The sequence below is a fragment of the Vipera berus genome (genome assembly GCF_964194415.1).
Source record: "Vipera berus genome assembly, chromosome: 15".
Lineage (NCBI taxonomy): Eukaryota > Metazoa > Chordata > Lepidosauria > Squamata > Viperidae > Vipera > Vipera berus.
The window spans coordinates 10,147,273-10,165,192 of NC_138218.1; the positions used below are offsets into that span (position 1 = coordinate 10,147,273).

Consider the following 17,920-nt stretch of genomic DNA (forward strand, 5'->3'; position numbering starts at 1 on the left):
CTCCATCACTGGAGGTTTTCAAGAAGCAAATGGACAGCCAGTTGTCTGGAATGGCATAGGGTCTCCTGACAGAGCAGGGGGCTGGACTAGAAGACCCCCAAGGTCCCTTCCAACTCTGATGGTTCTACATTCATGTCCAACCTGGGCATGTTTACATTTTGCTCTGTGGCTCCTTCCCTGCCAATATTCTAATCGGCCGTCCTTCCACCCAGAACTGTAAAACTTGGGCAAGTGACTTCTTAAATAGCCGACTACGCCACGAAACAGCAACGACTGATTTACAGCAAGCTCCCCGTGAGCGAGAACTTAAGTAACAGTCTGCAGCCAGAAATATTTTAATTAGCTCTCTGCTGGACTCACTGTATTTAAAAATCAATGAGTGGCTGCACACTAAAGCCCAGCTTTGCAACTTTCCTCTCTTCATATAATTGATCCCTCTGTGGCCCAAACACACATGTGGCTAGACTCCACAGATTTCTGAAAACAAGTTTTTTTTTGTCTTTTGTTTTGCAGTATGGATTAAAAAGCTGCATTGCTCTGGTTTCGTTGGAGAGAAATATTATATTTATATATACAAGACTACACTTAGCTTTTTAAGACAAAAATATAGTGGGTGACCCAGTAATACTGACAACGCAATTTCTCTTTATAGATTTCAAGGAATTTTTATAAAAGGCTGAGTCAGGCCGCTGTTTTCATTTCTGATTTTTAACACTTTGCTCATTTTGCCTTGTTTTAAGAGTGTAATCTTCCTTTAGCATCTAAAAAAGGTGCAAGAGGAATACACGCATGCTTGCATGTGCAATATCGTAAACAACATGTATTTTGAGAACGAGCAGGAAAAAGAGCAAAAAAAGAGCTAAAACCCCGAACAAAACCCCAATAATTCTTTCTAAAAAAACAAGTTTTTAATTCTGATGCATTCGATTGGGTTGCAGTATAGAGTTTCCTCTTTTTTAAAGAAAGAAAAAAGGCACTTAAGAAACGATGCAGATGTTTAATTTGGATACACCTGTTCGGGCTGGAAATACTTCATTACGGAACATGGAAATTAAAAACCTCTAATTCGTGTATACCTGATTTTTAATATCAAATGATTATCTCAGACATATTTTTAATTGGCGACACTGCAGTGTATTTCCTTTCTCCATCTTTTATCTGCTGTGGATTTTTTCCCCCTTTTTTGGAAAGCTATTTAGTACCCACGATTGTGGGGAGGGGGAAAAAAAAACATTTGTTCATAATTATCCAGACGTAAAGTGGAACGCAACTGGTACAAGAGCAGCATGCGAAAAATGTATTTAAGGTCTATCATCCCAAAATGCTGCTAAAAGCTATTAACCAGTACGTGTTAATTGCCACAGCATTCATATTAATTTTCACTTCAGGCCCGACACTGCTGAATATTTCCCTTGATACGTTTTAAACAAAGTTTAATTTAAGGAACTGCTTCTATCAACACTTATGAAAATTAACAGCCAAGCAATTAGTACTCATGAATTATCCCTTCCCCCAGTCTCATTGCTAAAAACAGTTGCTAACAAAGAGATTGTTGTTGGTTTCTTTTCAGACAGGGGTCCACGGCCTTGGACACCCCCCCGCCTCAAATTGGATGGGCTTAGCCCCAAAGAGTTGAAATGTGTTGTTATATTATGGCAGGCAAGTTTTATTTTTTGCTGCAAGGCAGAGATTTTCTTTTTCTTTTTATTTTTCCCCCCAGTTCAAAAGCTTCTGGATGTTTGATTATCTATTGTTTTCACAACCTGGGCAAGTCCTAGAAACTTTACATGGATGAACCAGGGAAGAACTTTTGCCAATCCCGGATATGGACAGAAAAGGGGAAATTAATTTGGGATAAGTGTCTATGGAGATTCTCAGTCATCCAGGTCACGGTTGTCCCAAAGATGTTTTTTTCTTTCTTTCTTTCCAAAAAGCAACTGGACTTTTGTTTTTCCTTGAAGATGAAGAACTGAAGAAGCTTCTCGGATGAGACGCGAAACCTCTTCAAGGAAAAACAAAAGTCCACTTGCCTTTGGGACAATATTGGATAAGGTAACAGAGATTAAAGAGTGCAATGTATGTAGGAAACGTAGCCAGGATACCATCCTTTGGAGATGCTGAACTACTAAACCCAATCAATATCTCAGGGGCTGCCCCAAAGAAGGGGGAGTCAAGCTATTCTCCAAAGCAGCCAAAGGCAGGACAAGAAGCAACGGATGGAAAACGATGAAGGAGAGACGCAACCTGGGACTAAGGAGGAATTTCCTGACAGCGAGAACAATTAACCAGTGGAACAACTTGCCTTTAGAAGCTGTGGATGCTCCAACACTGGAGGTTTTCAAGAAGAGATTGGACAACCATTTGTCCGAAATGGTACAGGGTTTCCTGCCTGAGCAGGGGGTTGGATTAGATGACCTCCAAGGTCCCTTCCAACCCTGTTGTTCTATTCTATAAATATGAGTCAGTTGCCTACTGTGTCTGAAGTTTGACAACAGGACCGTGGGGATGCTGCAAGGATCATCAGTGTGAAAAATGGTCATATAACACTTTTTCCAGTGCCGCTGTTAAGTTTGAATGGTCACTAAATGAATTGTTGTTAAGTCAACCATTAGGCTTAGGATAAAGTTTTCACCCCCTCCGTCTGCTTGTTGGACAAGCGCGGCCCCGGGTCACTAAATCGGCCCGGCTTTCAGTTCGAATTCACAACGTGGTTAAAAAAAGAATCAGAGGTTCTGACGTTAAAAAATAAAATAAAAAAATCAATACATTTTTTAAGCAGCTTTTTCCCTCCTCTGAGCCTTTTTTCCTGGGTTTCAAATACAGCAATCGCCCTTCTTCTCTTTTATACGCAGGAAGAGTTGCAGTTTTTTTGCGAACATTCATAAATTCTTTGCCTGGGAATAGAAACGTGCCTGATTTGCATAATTAACCCAACCAGTTGGGTCTCTTGGGGAAGGAATGCCTAATTGGGAAGAGATGGGGAAGAGCTATTACGGGGGTGGGGGGACTTTGGGGGCCTAATTAAGCACGCTTTTTTTAAAAAAAAAAATTTCCTACTTAATTATATATTTACTCCAGAGGCTGGGTGACTCTTGAAATCTTTTTTTTTTTTTTCAGATTTGGAACACGGGCTTTGATTCTCTCTTTTTTCTTTTTCTTTCTTTCTTTTTTTTTAAAAGAAAAAGGTTTAACGCTCACGAGAACGTTCAATCTCTCGACCGGCTGAGTAAATTTTTATTTTGACGGGGAGAAAGGCGAAGAAGAACGCTGCTGAAATTAGAGAAAGAGAGCCGGCAATAGTTAAGTTGATCCTTTCTTGATTTTTTATTTTTTAGTTTTTTGAGGGATGATGCCCCTTTTGAATGACAGCTGGGGAAGAAGAAGAAGAAAAAAAAGCAACAACCTTGAAGGGTCCGAAATACGACGATAAAAAATGCATCTTTATGGACCCGTCACGTGCTTTCTTTCTTGCTGGCCTGTGTCGATGGGGGCCTGCCTTGCTTCACTATCACAGGCAATATTTTATCAGAAGGTCCCTTGCAAAGCTCTAACTGAGTTCCACTAAGCCAGGGGTAGGCAACCTCGCCTCTTTTATGACTCGTGGACTTCAACTCCCAGAATTCCTGAGTCAGCATAGCTGGCTCAGGAATTCTGGGAGTTGAGGTCCACGAGTCATAAAAGAGCCGAGGTTGCCTACCCCTGCACTAAGCTATGCGATGCGGAGAGACCCCAAAGCAAGGACGAAAAACCAAAGGGAGCAAGCAACCTCTCGTTCTTGCTTACCTTGCCGTCGAACTTGGAGTATTCGTTAAAAGGATTGTTCAACTGCAAAGGACATTGTTCCAGCCGGACGGAAAGGATGGATGGCTTCAGAGGAGGATGGGCAGGCTTCAGCTTGAAATTCTTCTTCTCGAAAAGGAGGCTCAACTCCTCGGCTGGGGTTCAAAGACAGAGAGGGACATTACAACCTCCGATTGGCTATGGAGATCCTCAAGTCAATCCAGGCCCTGGTTGTCCCAAAGGGGCTTTTTACAGAGGGCGACTGGACGACGTTTTCTCCTCGAGGAAGACGACGACGACGTTTCGCCTTGCATCCCGGAAGCTTCTTGGACGTGAAGTCAAGGAGTCAGAACTGAAGAAGCTTCCGGAGTGAGAAGCGAAATGTCTTCCCCAAGGGGAAAAAAAACACACAAAAAAACCCACAGTCCAGTTGCCTTTTGAAAAAGCACCGTGGAGATGACAACATCTGATGGATGCGCCCTCCAAGGCTGAAAACACCCAATGGAAAGCTAGCCTGTGTGGGGAACTGGAATTTAGCTATAGTTAGGGAATACGATTATCTGGATTATGTGGTCACTGTCACCGGTCAGTTATCCAGTCTCTAAGCAGCTACTCCATTATGGGTTAATGGCCAACAGGATGACACCAAGAGCTTCTGCAACGGAGACAAATTCCTTGGGTGGCCAAATAAAGTATTCTGTTCAATTCAGCTGCCACGTTGTTGAGATGGATGTGGAAAACTCTACACTGAGGGCGGCAAATATATCGCTGAACCTTGACGTGTACCACCGGAAGCCCATGGATGCTCGTGGCTTGGTAAGAGGTTCCAAAATTGGAGTTTCTAATGGGAATAGGAAATTTGGAAAGCAAAGGGAAGCTAACCATGCCTCAAGAGAAGATGGCATGTTTGAGCATCAACTCAGCCTAGGAATCAGGTGCAACTTTTGTCAGGTGTGCAAGACGAGCCGGAAGGTTCTTGGGTAAGGCAAGGCTATCATTTTTTTTCTTTTTTCTTTTAAATGAAGACAGATGAACTTAGGTGTCAAGACTTGTTGAGCTGTTCCCATCGGTTTCTTCTTCGTAAAGCCAATGTGGAATTGGAGGGGGTTTCGTGACACATCTGCTCCAGGAACGAGCTGCCCCCAAACTCAATCCATCACCATTGACAGATCCGCTTTCAAGCTACCAATCTTTTTCTACTCCTGGACCTGTAGACGTCCCCGAGATTTACACGCTTATCCCTCTTGAGGATTTGAACGGATACTCAGGCAGATTGAGTGGGGACTTCCAAATACTGGAGGGATGGGGGCAGGGGAACCCGTCTGTTAAACGGCAGAATTGAAACTTGTCAAAACTCAGGGAGATGACAGCTTAACCCAAAGTATTGAGATGGAGGAGGTGCAGGTGGGCCACCGTTACAAAAAGAGAGACGCTGAGACAACTCAACAGAGCCACGGAGGGTTAAACTGTCCCTACGGGTGATCCTTGATTTACAACCACAATGGGAGCCCCAAATTTCTGCGTCGGTCACCAAATGAACGGTTGTAATTTGTAGGACTACCTGTCTGGTCACTAAAACCATGTACGTCACAGCCTCTGAGTCAGCTATTTTATCTAATTTGAAGAGGCCAGTCTGGTCTGGAACAAAAATAAAGAAATTCATATCTAACAATGACCTTGAGACTCTACATTGAGTTATTCTTTGGGCCTTGACAGTCACGACCTTGCGTCTGGCTAAGAGCTCATTTTAACAGGCAATTTTGCTCTTGGGGAAAAGACGGCGAGATCCTGGCTGATGGTTTGCTTGGCTGACACAGGTGCTGCCTCCATCTCCAGAATTCTTCTCTGCTGAATGAGGCAGCTTCCCTTGATTCAAGAGGGGCGCTGGGTGCCGATGGGACGATTTGGGAAACTATTATAGGGCACAAAAGATCAGAAGGTGGAACTTGATTTGGGGTCCTCCATGCTCTCTGAGTCTGGTTGTTTTCTTGCAGACGTTTCATTACCTGACATCATCATCAAAAGTGCCACAAGGGAGTGGGCTTTGCTCTCTGTTTCTATACAAACGGCTTGATTTGTCGTTTGTTACGGAAGGGTTTTGCAACTTCAGAGCCACAGAATTTGAGCAGAGCAGTTCCGAAAGCAAGGCAGGGACTTTGATAATGTAGAAGACCAAAATACAATGGATCATTAAATAATGAAGTAGTTATTTTCGTGTACCGTTAAAAAGGAAAAAAAAGGGGAGAGGATTTGCCGTGAAGGCTGAAAGGAGTCAGTTGTGAAGGCCAATTCCCGAACGGATCGGCTGATTTGCAAGGAATCTCATTGTGTATTCACCAAATGGAGACACTTTAAAGGGATGAAACCCTAGCCCAGATCTCTCCCTTACGTTACAAACGCGCAGCTTCTCAGAATAAAAAAGGGAATTTCTCTCGTTACTCCTGCTTTGTGCTCCTCAGAGGAACAGCGGCCTAATAAATAAAACAGCGGACTGTGTGCTGTGGACCAAGGCACGCCAACGAAATGCACATCCTTGCTATTCTTGAACCAAGATTACAAAACTAATCGGTTAAGATTAGCAGCTCATATATGGCAGCCACAGGGCAGCTTAGGACAAAGGTGGTTCCAAAACTTGAGAGAATTCTCTTTACGCTTTGGCTTCCAGGAAAACTGGGAACAACAAACTGCACCCATGGCCATTTCTAAAGCTTTAACTGTTCCCAAAGATGAATCTTATCTGATCCATCGGGACAAGGACCGGGCATCCTCCAAAATCTTCCAGCTTTGACCACCTGTGACTCTCCACGGGGGGTTGGGATTACGTCCCATCATCCTACCTGCTCCTTAGATTTTTCTGGCTAGGGATGATGGAAGCTGAAGTCCAAATGGGTGACACACATGGATAGAGAGCTCCCGTTCTTGGTGAATTCTTTAAAGGAATATTATTTGTTGTTATTCGTCTTTTAGCCAAGCGATCTCCAAAGTTATTCTCATTCTTTATCGTGCAACCATGTACAGACTTAACAAGGTTATGCATGAAACAAGCTCAGAAACAAACGGTGAATAAAATAACATCTTTTTTTTTACCAGAACAGGTGATATTCCTCTCTTTCCACTGCACGTTTTTGCATTTGATCTGATTCTGCCTCTCTTTCCGTAGCCGTTCGAGTCTCTGAGCTTAGGAAGAAAAAAAAAGTATTATAATATTTAAGTTTGTCAACGAAAGTTTGCTATGAACAAAAGACATAATTAACTACCTTGCTATGAATAAAGATGTTTTATGCTGCACATCTATGGGGGTGGGGTGGGGTGCGTGCAATAAAATTTTAAAGGTGGCACCCCTGAAAAGCAAATACCAACAAAAACATGAAAATGTTCTTGATTTATAATTGAAATTAGAGGATATAAAACATTAATAGAGATCATAAAGATAGTATTAACATGGAAGAGAATAATAAAATGTGAAAACTTCTGTGATTAATATGACATTTCATTATATAAATCATTAATAACGGTCTTAAAGGAATTTTAATGCACAAATGAACTGAAGTGAATATTACATTACAGGAATAAAATTACTGTTATGAATTACTCTCCCCGTTTCAAAAATTAAAGATAAATGAACTCAGACTAGACTATTAAAGTTTTAAATATAAAATCTTTTATCTAAAAAAAATCATGAAAATTATAAAATGTCAACGCTATATAAATTAGCATAGCTTTTTCTTCCCTGTGCTGGAACAGTTTATAGGTAGTAAAAATAAATGATTTGTATCTGCGCAACATTAGTCAAATCTTAAAAACCGAATATCATTTTTCCTCTTTACATATTTTTGACTCCACATCCAAAACCGTCCACGCTCAAATAGGTGAAATATCAGTAGCCGAGTGCCTTCGGAGGCACTTGGAATTCTCTCTCTGCTTTTAATGTCAGATTGATTCCAGAAGACAAAGAAGATGAGCAGTTAAGATAAACTGGTTAAGACTGGTTTTTTTTTAAAAAAAAAAACACACCAAAAAACCTCTCTCTGAATGTACAAACCTCCAGAAAATGACTTTTTGTTCTGTTTTGGCAAGGGGGAGCTGTCCGAGGTCCTGATGATCCTATGACAGCTAATCCTTTTTGAATCACCTTAACTGGGGCCGGAATTTCCATCCCTGGTTGTTAGGGGAGACATCAGCGCACAGGGACAGCAGTTTCAGGAGACCTAGTAGTGGACATTAGGGAAGGACTGGACTGTCATTAGATGAGGAGCAGGTACCGGTTTTTTAGGTTAAATCCATCCAGTTCTCAGTTCAGACAAAAGGTTCTCTCTCGTTCTTCTAAAGCTAGGAGAAAGCCAGCCGAGGTCCCCATTTGGTTATTTCCAACGAAGGAGGATATTTGTAGCTCAGGGTTGAAATGAGGGGTCCTTGGTATTCTCTGAGCTTGCTTGTTTTCTTGTAGAGATCCTATTACCCAACTAGGTAACACCATCAGTGCCAGAAAGGAAGGCCATTTGCTTTCTGTTTATATCCAATATAATCCCGCTCCCTTCTAAGCACTGACGACGTTACCTAGTTTGGCTCATGAAATGTCTGCGGGAGAACAACCAAGCTCAGAGAGCACCAAGGACCCCACAGTCCTCCTCCTCCTCCTCGAACCCAACTCCCTTCTAAGCACTGACGACGTTACCTAGTTTGGGTCATGAAACGTCTGCAAGAAAGCAGCCAAGTTCGGAAAGCACCCAGGACCCCTAATTTAGTTCCCCCCCCCAACTCCCATAGACTGTTTATTTAGCTCCACCCAAAACACAGTTCCCAACAAATAAGGAGATAGGTCTTTCCATGGGGAAAAAAATGCACACCCTTTGTTACTCGATTCCTTTAACTGGAGATGTCTGGAGTTGACCAAGGTTACATCCCAGCCTCATCCTAGGAAGACAACCCCCCCCCCCCCAGATGCTCTGTCTGCATAACTCACCTGTATTTGAGCGCCTTCGAATGCCGAAGTCCCAGCTTGAGGTAATGTCCACGGACTGAGAATACACAAAACCCTGAGGTTCACCGTTGCCACTTGATCCTTCCGAGCTGTCGTCCCCATTGGCCGAAGCCGGGTGGAACCTTTCCAGGTCGACATCGTGGTCAATGAGGACCATCTCACACATCCCTGTGTCATCGCTGGTCACATGCGACTGTCGGATGTGAGCCAGGATAATAGCCGGGTTGTCCAAGAAAGCCATCCTACTCTCCCAGGGTCTGCGGCCTTCCCCTACTATCTTCCTTGATCCATGCTGAACCAACGTCTTCTCTACCTGCTGGAGAAAACACAGGGCAGACGCTGCAGAGGACAAGCTTAGGAAATGACTGGATGCCAAATGGGATGAGTCCTTGACTCACATCCGTTCAAAGTTACAACAGCTCTGGAAAAAAGGGACTCGTGGCCGTTTTTCACACTTAATGACCACTGCAGCATCCCCACAATCCCGTGATCAAAATTAAGACGCTGGGCAACTGATTCCTACTGATGGACAGTTGCAGTGTCCTGGGGGGGGGAATCGTGTGATCCCCCCTTTTGCGACCTGTGACAGTTAAGGTCAATGAGGAAGCCAGGTTCCCTTAACACCCGTGTTACTCACTTAACAACGATGGAGTCCCCCTCAGAATGGAACAGGACAACTGGCCGCGGGACAATTTAGCAATTCAATTTAATTATTTAAAACAATTTTTTTATTTTTTATTTTTAAAAAAATTTGTCATTCGCATTTCACTCCGTCCTCCCTTTCACATCCTTCCTTTCATGATTCAATTCCCTCATGTCTTTGATATTGGTGTAATTATAAGTTCCTCCTCCTCGTCTTTGCCCCATAATAGCCACCCAGCGAAGTGGGTTGGGCTGAGAAAGAGGGAGTGGACTGGAGTCACCCAGCTGGCTTTTGTGGATAAGTCGGGACTAGAACTCACAGTCTCCTGGTGAGTGACCCAGACTCACCCAGCTGGCTTTCGAGGATAAGGCGGGACTAGAACTCACAGTCTCCTGGTGAGTGACCCAGAGTCACCCAGCTGGCTTTCGTGGATAAGGCGGGACTAGAACTCACAGTCTCCTGGTGAGTGACCCAGAGTCACCCAGCTGGCTTTCGAGGATAAGGCAGGACTAGAACTCACAGTCTCCTGGTGAGTGACCCAGAATCACCCAGCTGGTTTTCGTGGATAAGGCGGGACTACAACTCACATTCTCCTGGTGAGTGACCCAGAGTCACCCAGCTGGCTTTCGAGGATAAGGTGGGACTAGAACTCACAGTCTCCTGGTGAGTGACCCAGCTGGCTTTCGTGGATAAGGCGGAACTAGAACTCACAGTCTCCTGGTGAGTGACCCAGAGTCACCCAGCTGGCTTTCGAGGATAAGGCGGGACTAGAACTCTCAGTCTCCTGGTTTCTTGGCCAGCACCTTCATCACTACACCAGATTGGCTCTTTATAATAGCCAGCAGGCACTGCGCACGTGTCAGCAGACTTTACCTGCTTATAAAATCTCACAAGAAGGGCTGCTACCCACTTAAAGAGGTGTTAGTCGGTGACTTTGCTTCTACCTGTGTAAATACAAAAATTGGAAGCAAAGCAAAGTGCTGTTGAGTTTGGCCAATGGAAACCCTTCCTTCCTTCCTTTACGTGGAATAATATTGCTGCTAATTGTGACAAAATCCTTGTCCAATCCATTCAATCGGGACCCGCCCCTTGACCAACCAAAGGCTTTTAACACAGCGCTAATTCAGGATGGGCAGGAGATAAATTGAGGTCTGCCGTGACATCTCGGGGTGATTTAAAGCTTTCCATTGGCCGCACAAGTTTTTGACATTCGGGAAATTTATTTCCTAACAAGAACATTCAATCATTGAGAGACTCCCAAGTGCAGGAGAAGGGCTGTAGAAAAAAGTTTGTTCTGTCAGCTTTCTTAAACTGGCCGTGCATTTTTGGGGGGAGAGGAGAGGGAAAAAAAAAGTCTGTATTGCCAATTCTTTTTCTGATCCGGAAGCTGCTAGCGTTCCCTTGGCCTTCTGCATGCGTGCGTGCATTTATATACATTGCACAAATTAGCTGTAAGCAACCAGGATAGTGACATTTCATGCACTATTTTAGGCCGTGGATTTGGCCCATAATAAGATCGTTAATTAGCGTGACTTGCTCCCTGTTTATATACAGTGCGCCGATGATGTTACCTAGATGGGTCATGAAACGCCTGCAAGAAAACAGCCAACCTCAGAGACCACCACGGGCCCCTCATTTCAACCCCAAGGTACATATATTCTCTTCTATCTGTAACACATATGTAACATGATTAAGGAATCAAGCATGGATTGGCTCACGATGTTACCGAGTACAGCTCTTCTTACGCTTCGATATGGCTACGTGAAAATGCCCACGTTCTTCTTTCAATTCAACAGAAGGCCACTCTAGCCAGATAGCTGCGTTTATTAGTTAATAAAAAGCAGTTTTTGGCTACTCCATCCTAGGGCAAACTGCACAGCCAAAATCTCTTTAAAAAAATAAATAAAATAAAACACTGGTATTAAAGAAAAGCACTTTTGCTTTGCCAGAGCTAATGTCTTATTTATTATTATTATTATTATTATTATTATTTAAGTAACAGCTTGAAGCACCTCAAAGACCTACGGTTGGGCACTGGAGAAGCCAAATCCGGGTTCCAAGAAAAAACAACAACACTGCTGCCCCATCCATGCCATCGCAGGAACGCTGGCATGTTAATTGTGTATTTATAAGATGGTTAATGGTTAGTTAATTTACCTCCCACACTATTATTGTGCTTGAAAATGATTTAATGTCTGCCGAGGGAGTTAAACAACAGGCTTAACAGCAGATGCAGACGCCCACTTATTTATTTATTTCCGTCTTCCTGCCCGCTGAACCCCGACTTCACACACGGGTTTACGGCCCGGGAGGCTTGAAAAAGATGTGGGCTTTCTTAATAGCTCTCACAACTGGGTTGGCAACCTTTCAACTTCCATGGTAGCCAAAGAGGAAACGGGAGCGGGAGAGGGGCTATAATTTGTAAATACCACTATTCCCATGCCGGGACCTTCTGTCTAGGAGAGGCGGTGGGCAAAACAGCAGCGTAAAAGCGGCAAGAACCACGAAAGACGCTTTGCCTTTGGAAACGACAAAGGAAGTTCCTAGGAATCAAATCAACTCCTAGCAATCTCGTCACAGACCATCTTATTATACGGGGGCGGGGGCTTACAGGAAGACTCAAGAGGGAAAGCTTCCCGATTACCGAGAGTAAATTGGAATCTGAAAAATAATCTCTATTTTCCTTACGTTCTCTCCAAATTATAGCCCCCGGTTCCTTGTGTTTCAAAGCGAGCGAAAAATGATGACTCTAAGTGAGCTGTGCCTCCCAAATCATTAATAAAGAATGGAGTTTCATTGCATCTTAAGGAGGAAGAAAAAAAAAGGATTTCTTTTTTGCTCCTACAGATAGATACTGCTTTAAAGAGATGTGTGGTGTTAGCAATGAAGGGATGGGGGGGGAGAAGATGGAGGAGGAGGAGGAGGAGGAGGAGGAGGAGGAGGAGGAGGAGAGTATTATGAAAGAAATCCTAGCAGATCAGCTCTATCTGTCTTCTCCAACCTGGCTGAAATGTCTGGGCATTTTAGTCTACACAAATGAAGAAGACCCATCTTGCCTAACTTACTCCTGCTCTACGTTTGTTGTTTATTTAGCTTCTACACCACCCAACCGTGAACTGTTTACAACCTCATAATAAAACCAAGCAAAGGCATGAACAAACAAGCATAGATTAAAAACAGAAGTACAAAACAGGTTAAAACGTCCACGATGACAATCAAGTGAAAGAACTCCAATGCACCACCGGTGCATTTCCTAGCTGGGTCATGAAATGTCTGCAAGAAAATCACCAAGCTCAGAGCTGCTGTATTTAAACAGGGAGCAAGTCACACTCTCTAGCACTGAAGACGTTACCTAGTTGGGTCATGCAACGTCGGCAAGGACACCACCCAGCTCAGAGAGCAGCCAGGACCCCAAAGTTCAACCCTGAGCTACAAATATACTCTTCTATTGTTAGGCTGAGGCATTTGAGGAGGGGGTAGGGTTTCTCAGACCACCAGCCATCCCCAGGGCTGCTTCCTATGCTAATTGACAAAGCCAGGTCTCTTCCAGAATGGAAGTTCCCCTCACCTCTGCAAGCTAAGATGTTCCATAGGACAAGGGTAGCAACAGAGAAGGCCCTCTTCCTAGATACCGCCAGTCAAATCTCCTCGATCAACGGGATGCATATCATGCAAGTGCAAAAACAACAACAACAACAACAACAATAATAATAATAATAATAAAAAGACAAAGAGTTTTTGCTTGTCCCCTAAAAACCCTGATGGGTAGCAAAGTACGGATTGCAGAACAATAGAGTTGGAAGGGACCCCCTGGAGGTCTTCTAGTCCAACCCCCTGCTCAAATGCCCTGTACAGTTTCAGACAAATGGTTGTCCAATCTCTTCTCATTGAAATTGATTTAAAAAAAAATACAGTTAGGAGGAATGAGATTGGATATGGAGAGGTGATCGTATTCCTGCTGAGGTGGGATTTCTCTCTTATCCGTATCTTGTCTCGAGAAAGAAAAAAAATCTCCCCCTTGGAGGACGTAGAATTATTACCCCTGAATATTTTAAGCAAATAAGTATTGGTGGGGGAGGGGGGGAGGAGGAGGAAGGGAAGAAACCAACCACACTTATAAATTAGACCAACAAATCTAGTTTCCTCGACTCCTGCCTGCAAAGAGCATTCTATCAATAGAGCAAAATGCTAATCTCCTAATTAACAAGCTAATTAGGTAATTATGCCTTTGCAGAGGGACGCCTAAATGAAATATGACAACATGGTCATCTCTTTATATGGCACCTGTGGGCCTTTTCAGCTGTCACTGCAAAGAGTGTAACATCAATTGGAACAGATGACAAAGTGATGTCATTTTTCATTCCAATATTCCTCGGAAAAGTACAGGAGGGGAGGACGGTTTTGTTTTTCTGTTTGTTTTGTTTTAAAATGCAGCCTCTTTTTTTTCTAGATTCAGCTGCATTTGAGGACTCTCGCTTCCTTCTTCGGAACCAGACTTCTTGATTTAACGCTGACCAGGTTCGTACGCTATGCTATTCCGCTAGATTTGACTGTGGTGTACTAAAAAAAATATAAAATAAAACATTGATGGTCTAGTCAGGTGGGCTCGTTTAGCAGAATTAAACTATCCACCACCGTAGTTTACAAACTATGGGCAGCCCTCGACGTTAAGAACCACAGTGGAGTCCAAATTTCCTGTTGCTAAGGGAGGAGTTTGTTAAGTTTTGCCCCATTATACGACTTTCCTTGCCACCGTTTTTAAGTGAATCGCTGCAGTGAAGTTAGAACACGGCTGTGAAGTTAGAACACGGCTGTTAAGTGAAATCTGACTTTGCTCGTCAGAAGGGGATCGCAAAAAGGGATCACGGGACCCCAGGACACTGCAACCCGTCATAAGTGTGAGTCAGTTACCAAGAGTCTGAATTTTCATCACGCGGCTGTGGGGAACGCTGCCACGGTCGTAAGTGTGAACAACTAGGTGGGCACTAGATACCCAGCCTGGTCTAACTGAGTAGCTGGTTTGACAGGTTGAGCTAACCCCAATCTGACTTGTTTGTGTTCCCCTTAGTGCCTCAGCCACAGTGGTCGCCTTGATTTGGAAGCTGGGACTAGTCAATTGCTCATCTGTGCAACTGAAAAAGCAATGGAAGCACTCCGGATTCAGCTTAAAGACGACCGTCATCCTCCTCCAGAGTTCGAAAGCAGAAGAGGAAATCAGGTTTGAAATCATTTATTTACAATTCCACCTCTGATCGTGGTTTCTCAGCAACCACGGACCAGCCAAGACATCAGGAGGATCCCAAATTGGGGAAGGCTGAATCAGATTCACATCCTCTGTTCCAAATCGGGAGGAAAACAAGGAAGCGTTTTAACATGAGCAAGTCTTCACTATGACTTTCCCTTACAGTAACAATTGGTTCGTCTTAGGGAAGCTCATGAAGCAGCAAAATGGATAATAATAATAATTAATAATAATAATAATAATAATAATAATAATAATAATAATAATAATAATAATAATAGCTGGAAGGGACCTTGGAGGTCATCTAGTCCACCCTATTCCATTTCAGACAAATGGCTGTCCAGTCTCTCTTCTTAAAAACTTCCAGTGTTGGAGCATTCACAGCTTCTGGAGGCAAGCTGTTTCCTTGATTAATTGTTCTAACTGCTAGGTTTTACTAGTTCATATTTCTTGCACTCCAAATACACAACAACAACAACAACAACACATTAGCATATTGGCTCCTCCCCCTTTCACTTATTTTGCATTCCTAGGGAAGTAAACAACTACCACCAGAACTGGAAAAAGAGCCCATTTTTCTTAGAGGGGGAAGAAGAGGCAGGGGATGGGACTGACAGCTCTATAAGCAGAGGCAGAGCCCCTCGGGGTCAAAGGGCAGCCTTGGGGGAGGGTGTGAAAGGGCAACTCTTGGAAGTAAAGCAGAAGTAAATTCCTCCCTTCCTGCAAACAAGGGCAGTGCAGAGCAAGGGCGACCAACTTGGACTCCTTTGACAACTTACGGACTTCAACTCCCAGCATTCTTGAGCCAGCCCTGCTGGGATAAGAAAGGGACCTGCCGCCTAAGGCATGCTGGGAGTTGAAGTCCACAGCTGGTCAAAGGGGTCGTAGTTGGCCACTCCTGGTCGGGGGAGGGAGGAACTGCTGCCTCCTGGGACAATATGGGAAGGGGGGAGACTGGGGAGGGCAGGATCAAGGGTGGGGGGGGTCTATTGGGAGGAGAAAAATTGGGGGAGGGGGGGAAAAAAGAGACCCCCATCATGCTTGCCAGAGCTGGGGGTGGGAAAGGGGGGACTCTCCCCAAGATCAGAGCAACGATGGGGGCTGGGCTCAGCAGGCAGAGACCCCCAAGGGGGGTGGGGGCTGGGATGGGGGGGTAGGGCCCCTCTGCAGCCCCCCCCACTCTCCCCTCCACCCCATCAGGGCGCTTCCTCCCTTCCTTCAGGGCTTCCCCGGCCCCATCGAGGCCTCGCCCCGCTTCCCCCGGCCCACCAAGGGCAGAGGCCGCGCCTGATGGGGCCTGGAGTCCCGCGGTGGGGGGGAGGAGGAGGGGGATCCCCCTCCCCCACGCACAGACAAGGCAGAGGCGAGGCCCGATCTGGACTTACGGGCCGGGCGGGCGCCGCCGTCGCTGGACCGTCCCTGCGGGGCGGCGAGGGCAAGCGTGGCGCCGGGGTCGGCGATCGCGTGGGCGGAGGGTCCCCGGGAGACCCCCACGGGCAGAGCGGCGCGTCTCAGCCACGGAGGCGCCAACCCGGAAGTAGTAGTGCCGCCATTCGGAAGTGGCCGGAAACCGGGGTAAAGCAGGCCGCCGACCGGGCTGTGGGCGCATGCGCTTCGCGGAGGGCGGGGGGGAGGGAAAAACAGAGGGGCGGCCATAAGGTGCCTTCTGCCTAGGAGAGGTGGCGGCAGGCGCGGGAGAGGTCTGCCGGGTCTTAGTGCCCTCCTGTTTTTTTTGGTTTTTTTTTTTTTTTGAGATTCAAATCTATTTTGGAAGGGCGGGAAGGAGGAACGTGCAGAATACATGGACCGTGCCCGGGTCATCGTAGTCAGGCCCCAGCCTAGAAAGAAATCCTGCTGGGTCCCCATTCCTAAAGGCCTCAATCCAGACTTCCTTAGCTTCAGTAAACTAGCAACCGCCTCATATGGGCTGGGTGAAGTCTTCAGTCAGGTCCTCTAGTGTGGAGGAGATAGGCAGGCAGATATGTTACTGTGTGCCATGAAGTCTTCACTCAGGTCCTCTCTTACAGATTAAAAAGATATGTTACAGTACTATGATGTGCTGTACTGTGTGTACTGTGCTGTACATACATACACACAATCAAATACACAAACACACTCACACACTTCATCCTTTTTTAGGTAGAAATTTCCGCTTCACGATGTCTATATTCAGTTCTTTCACAGCAAACTGCCTCCATTGAAAGCTATAAACTATTGTGCATGGTGAAGTCTTCACTCCCTCCCTCAGTTTAAATAGATAGGCATAGCTATTAGTCCATTGTGAAGTCTTCACTCAGGTCCATATCTCTCTCTCTCTCTCTCTCTCTCTCTCTCTCTCTCTCCATTAAAGATATAAATTACTGTCCACCATGAAGTCTTCACTCAGGTCCTCAGATACACATTAAATAGATAGGTAGATATAAGCTACACTATTGTACATTGTAAAGTCTTCACTCAGGTCCATCTCTCTCTCTCTCTCTCTCTCTCTCTCTCTCTCTCTCTCTCTCTCTCTCTCTCTCTCTCTCTCTCTCTCTCTCTCTCCTCTACATAACCCCATCTACTGCTTCACATGAGAATGTGAGGGAAAATTAAAAAAAGCTGTTTTATCACCTCAGAAGCCTTTTAAAAAAAACATTGAAGCTGTCTTAATTTTTTGTAGGTTTTTAACCTCTAAGAATGGGATGTTTTGGGGCAGCCTGTTTCTGAGCCAGCTGATGAATGAAGACAGAGAGGTAATGTAAGAATTGTTGCTTACTATAATTCTGTTTGAAGCACCCCACCCTCCCCCAATATTTTGTAACATGTAATGTCCAAGAATACTTATTAGGAGTGTCTCCAATTATATATGTAACACTGCAACAGGGAGCATTGGAACCATAAATAAAAGCAGACAGGAATAAATTCTTAATTAAAAATGCATTAGGAATTACAAGCATAATTTACTAATGTGCATTGGAATAAATTTCCAACCGTAATATTTTTAAACGTGGCATTAATAAATAATGGTAAACAGAATGTTGATAAAAATATTTCCATAAATAACTACAGTCCGACAGGCCACGTTGTTAAAGAGTTGCTGGGAAATAAATTTTATTTGGCAGAAGCAGGGTTTTTTTTTTAATACACAATTGCTACTCCGAGGTTGGGCCAGTTGGATTGCAAACTGGCAAGCTCCGAAATTTTTCTTCCAAATGCCTAAAATCCCAGGAAACGGGCCAGGAGGAATTGCCTCCGAGCATCCTCCGAGGGCTTCGGTCGCGAGGCAGGCAGGAAT

The 17,920-nt window shown here is 44.6% G+C and overlaps 1 protein-coding gene across 11 annotated transcripts in view; it reads right to left on the minus strand.

Annotated features, from left to right (window-relative positions):
- The window catches only part of MAPKAP1 (MAPK associated protein 1), a 75,635-nt gene extending 59,051 nt beyond the window's left edge, over positions 1-16,584 (minus strand). For 5 of the 11 annotated variants that reach the window (XR_014028051.1, XR_014028052.1, XM_081340030.1 and 2 more), the window contains exons 1-4: positions 14,939-15,480; positions 8,744-9,074; positions 6,868-6,957; positions 3,784-3,935 (exon numbers count right to left, since the gene is read on the minus strand). Coding sequence is in view for 9 of the 11 variants with exons in the window: in XM_081340030.1 (XP_081196156.1) it covers positions 3,784-3,935; positions 6,868-6,957; positions 8,744-9,074; positions 14,939-14,950 (585 nt within the window). In the remaining 2 variants the exon portion in view is untranslated. Of the gene's footprint in view, positions 1-3,783; positions 3,936-6,867; positions 6,958-8,743; positions 9,584-10,277; positions 10,349-11,130; positions 11,318-14,938; positions 15,481-16,031 lie in introns of those variants that run through there. The other 6 variants (XM_081340023.1, XM_081340029.1, XM_081340026.1 and 3 more) reach the window with 5 other exon arrangements.
- Positions 16,585-17,920: the final 1,336 nt, after the last annotated feature.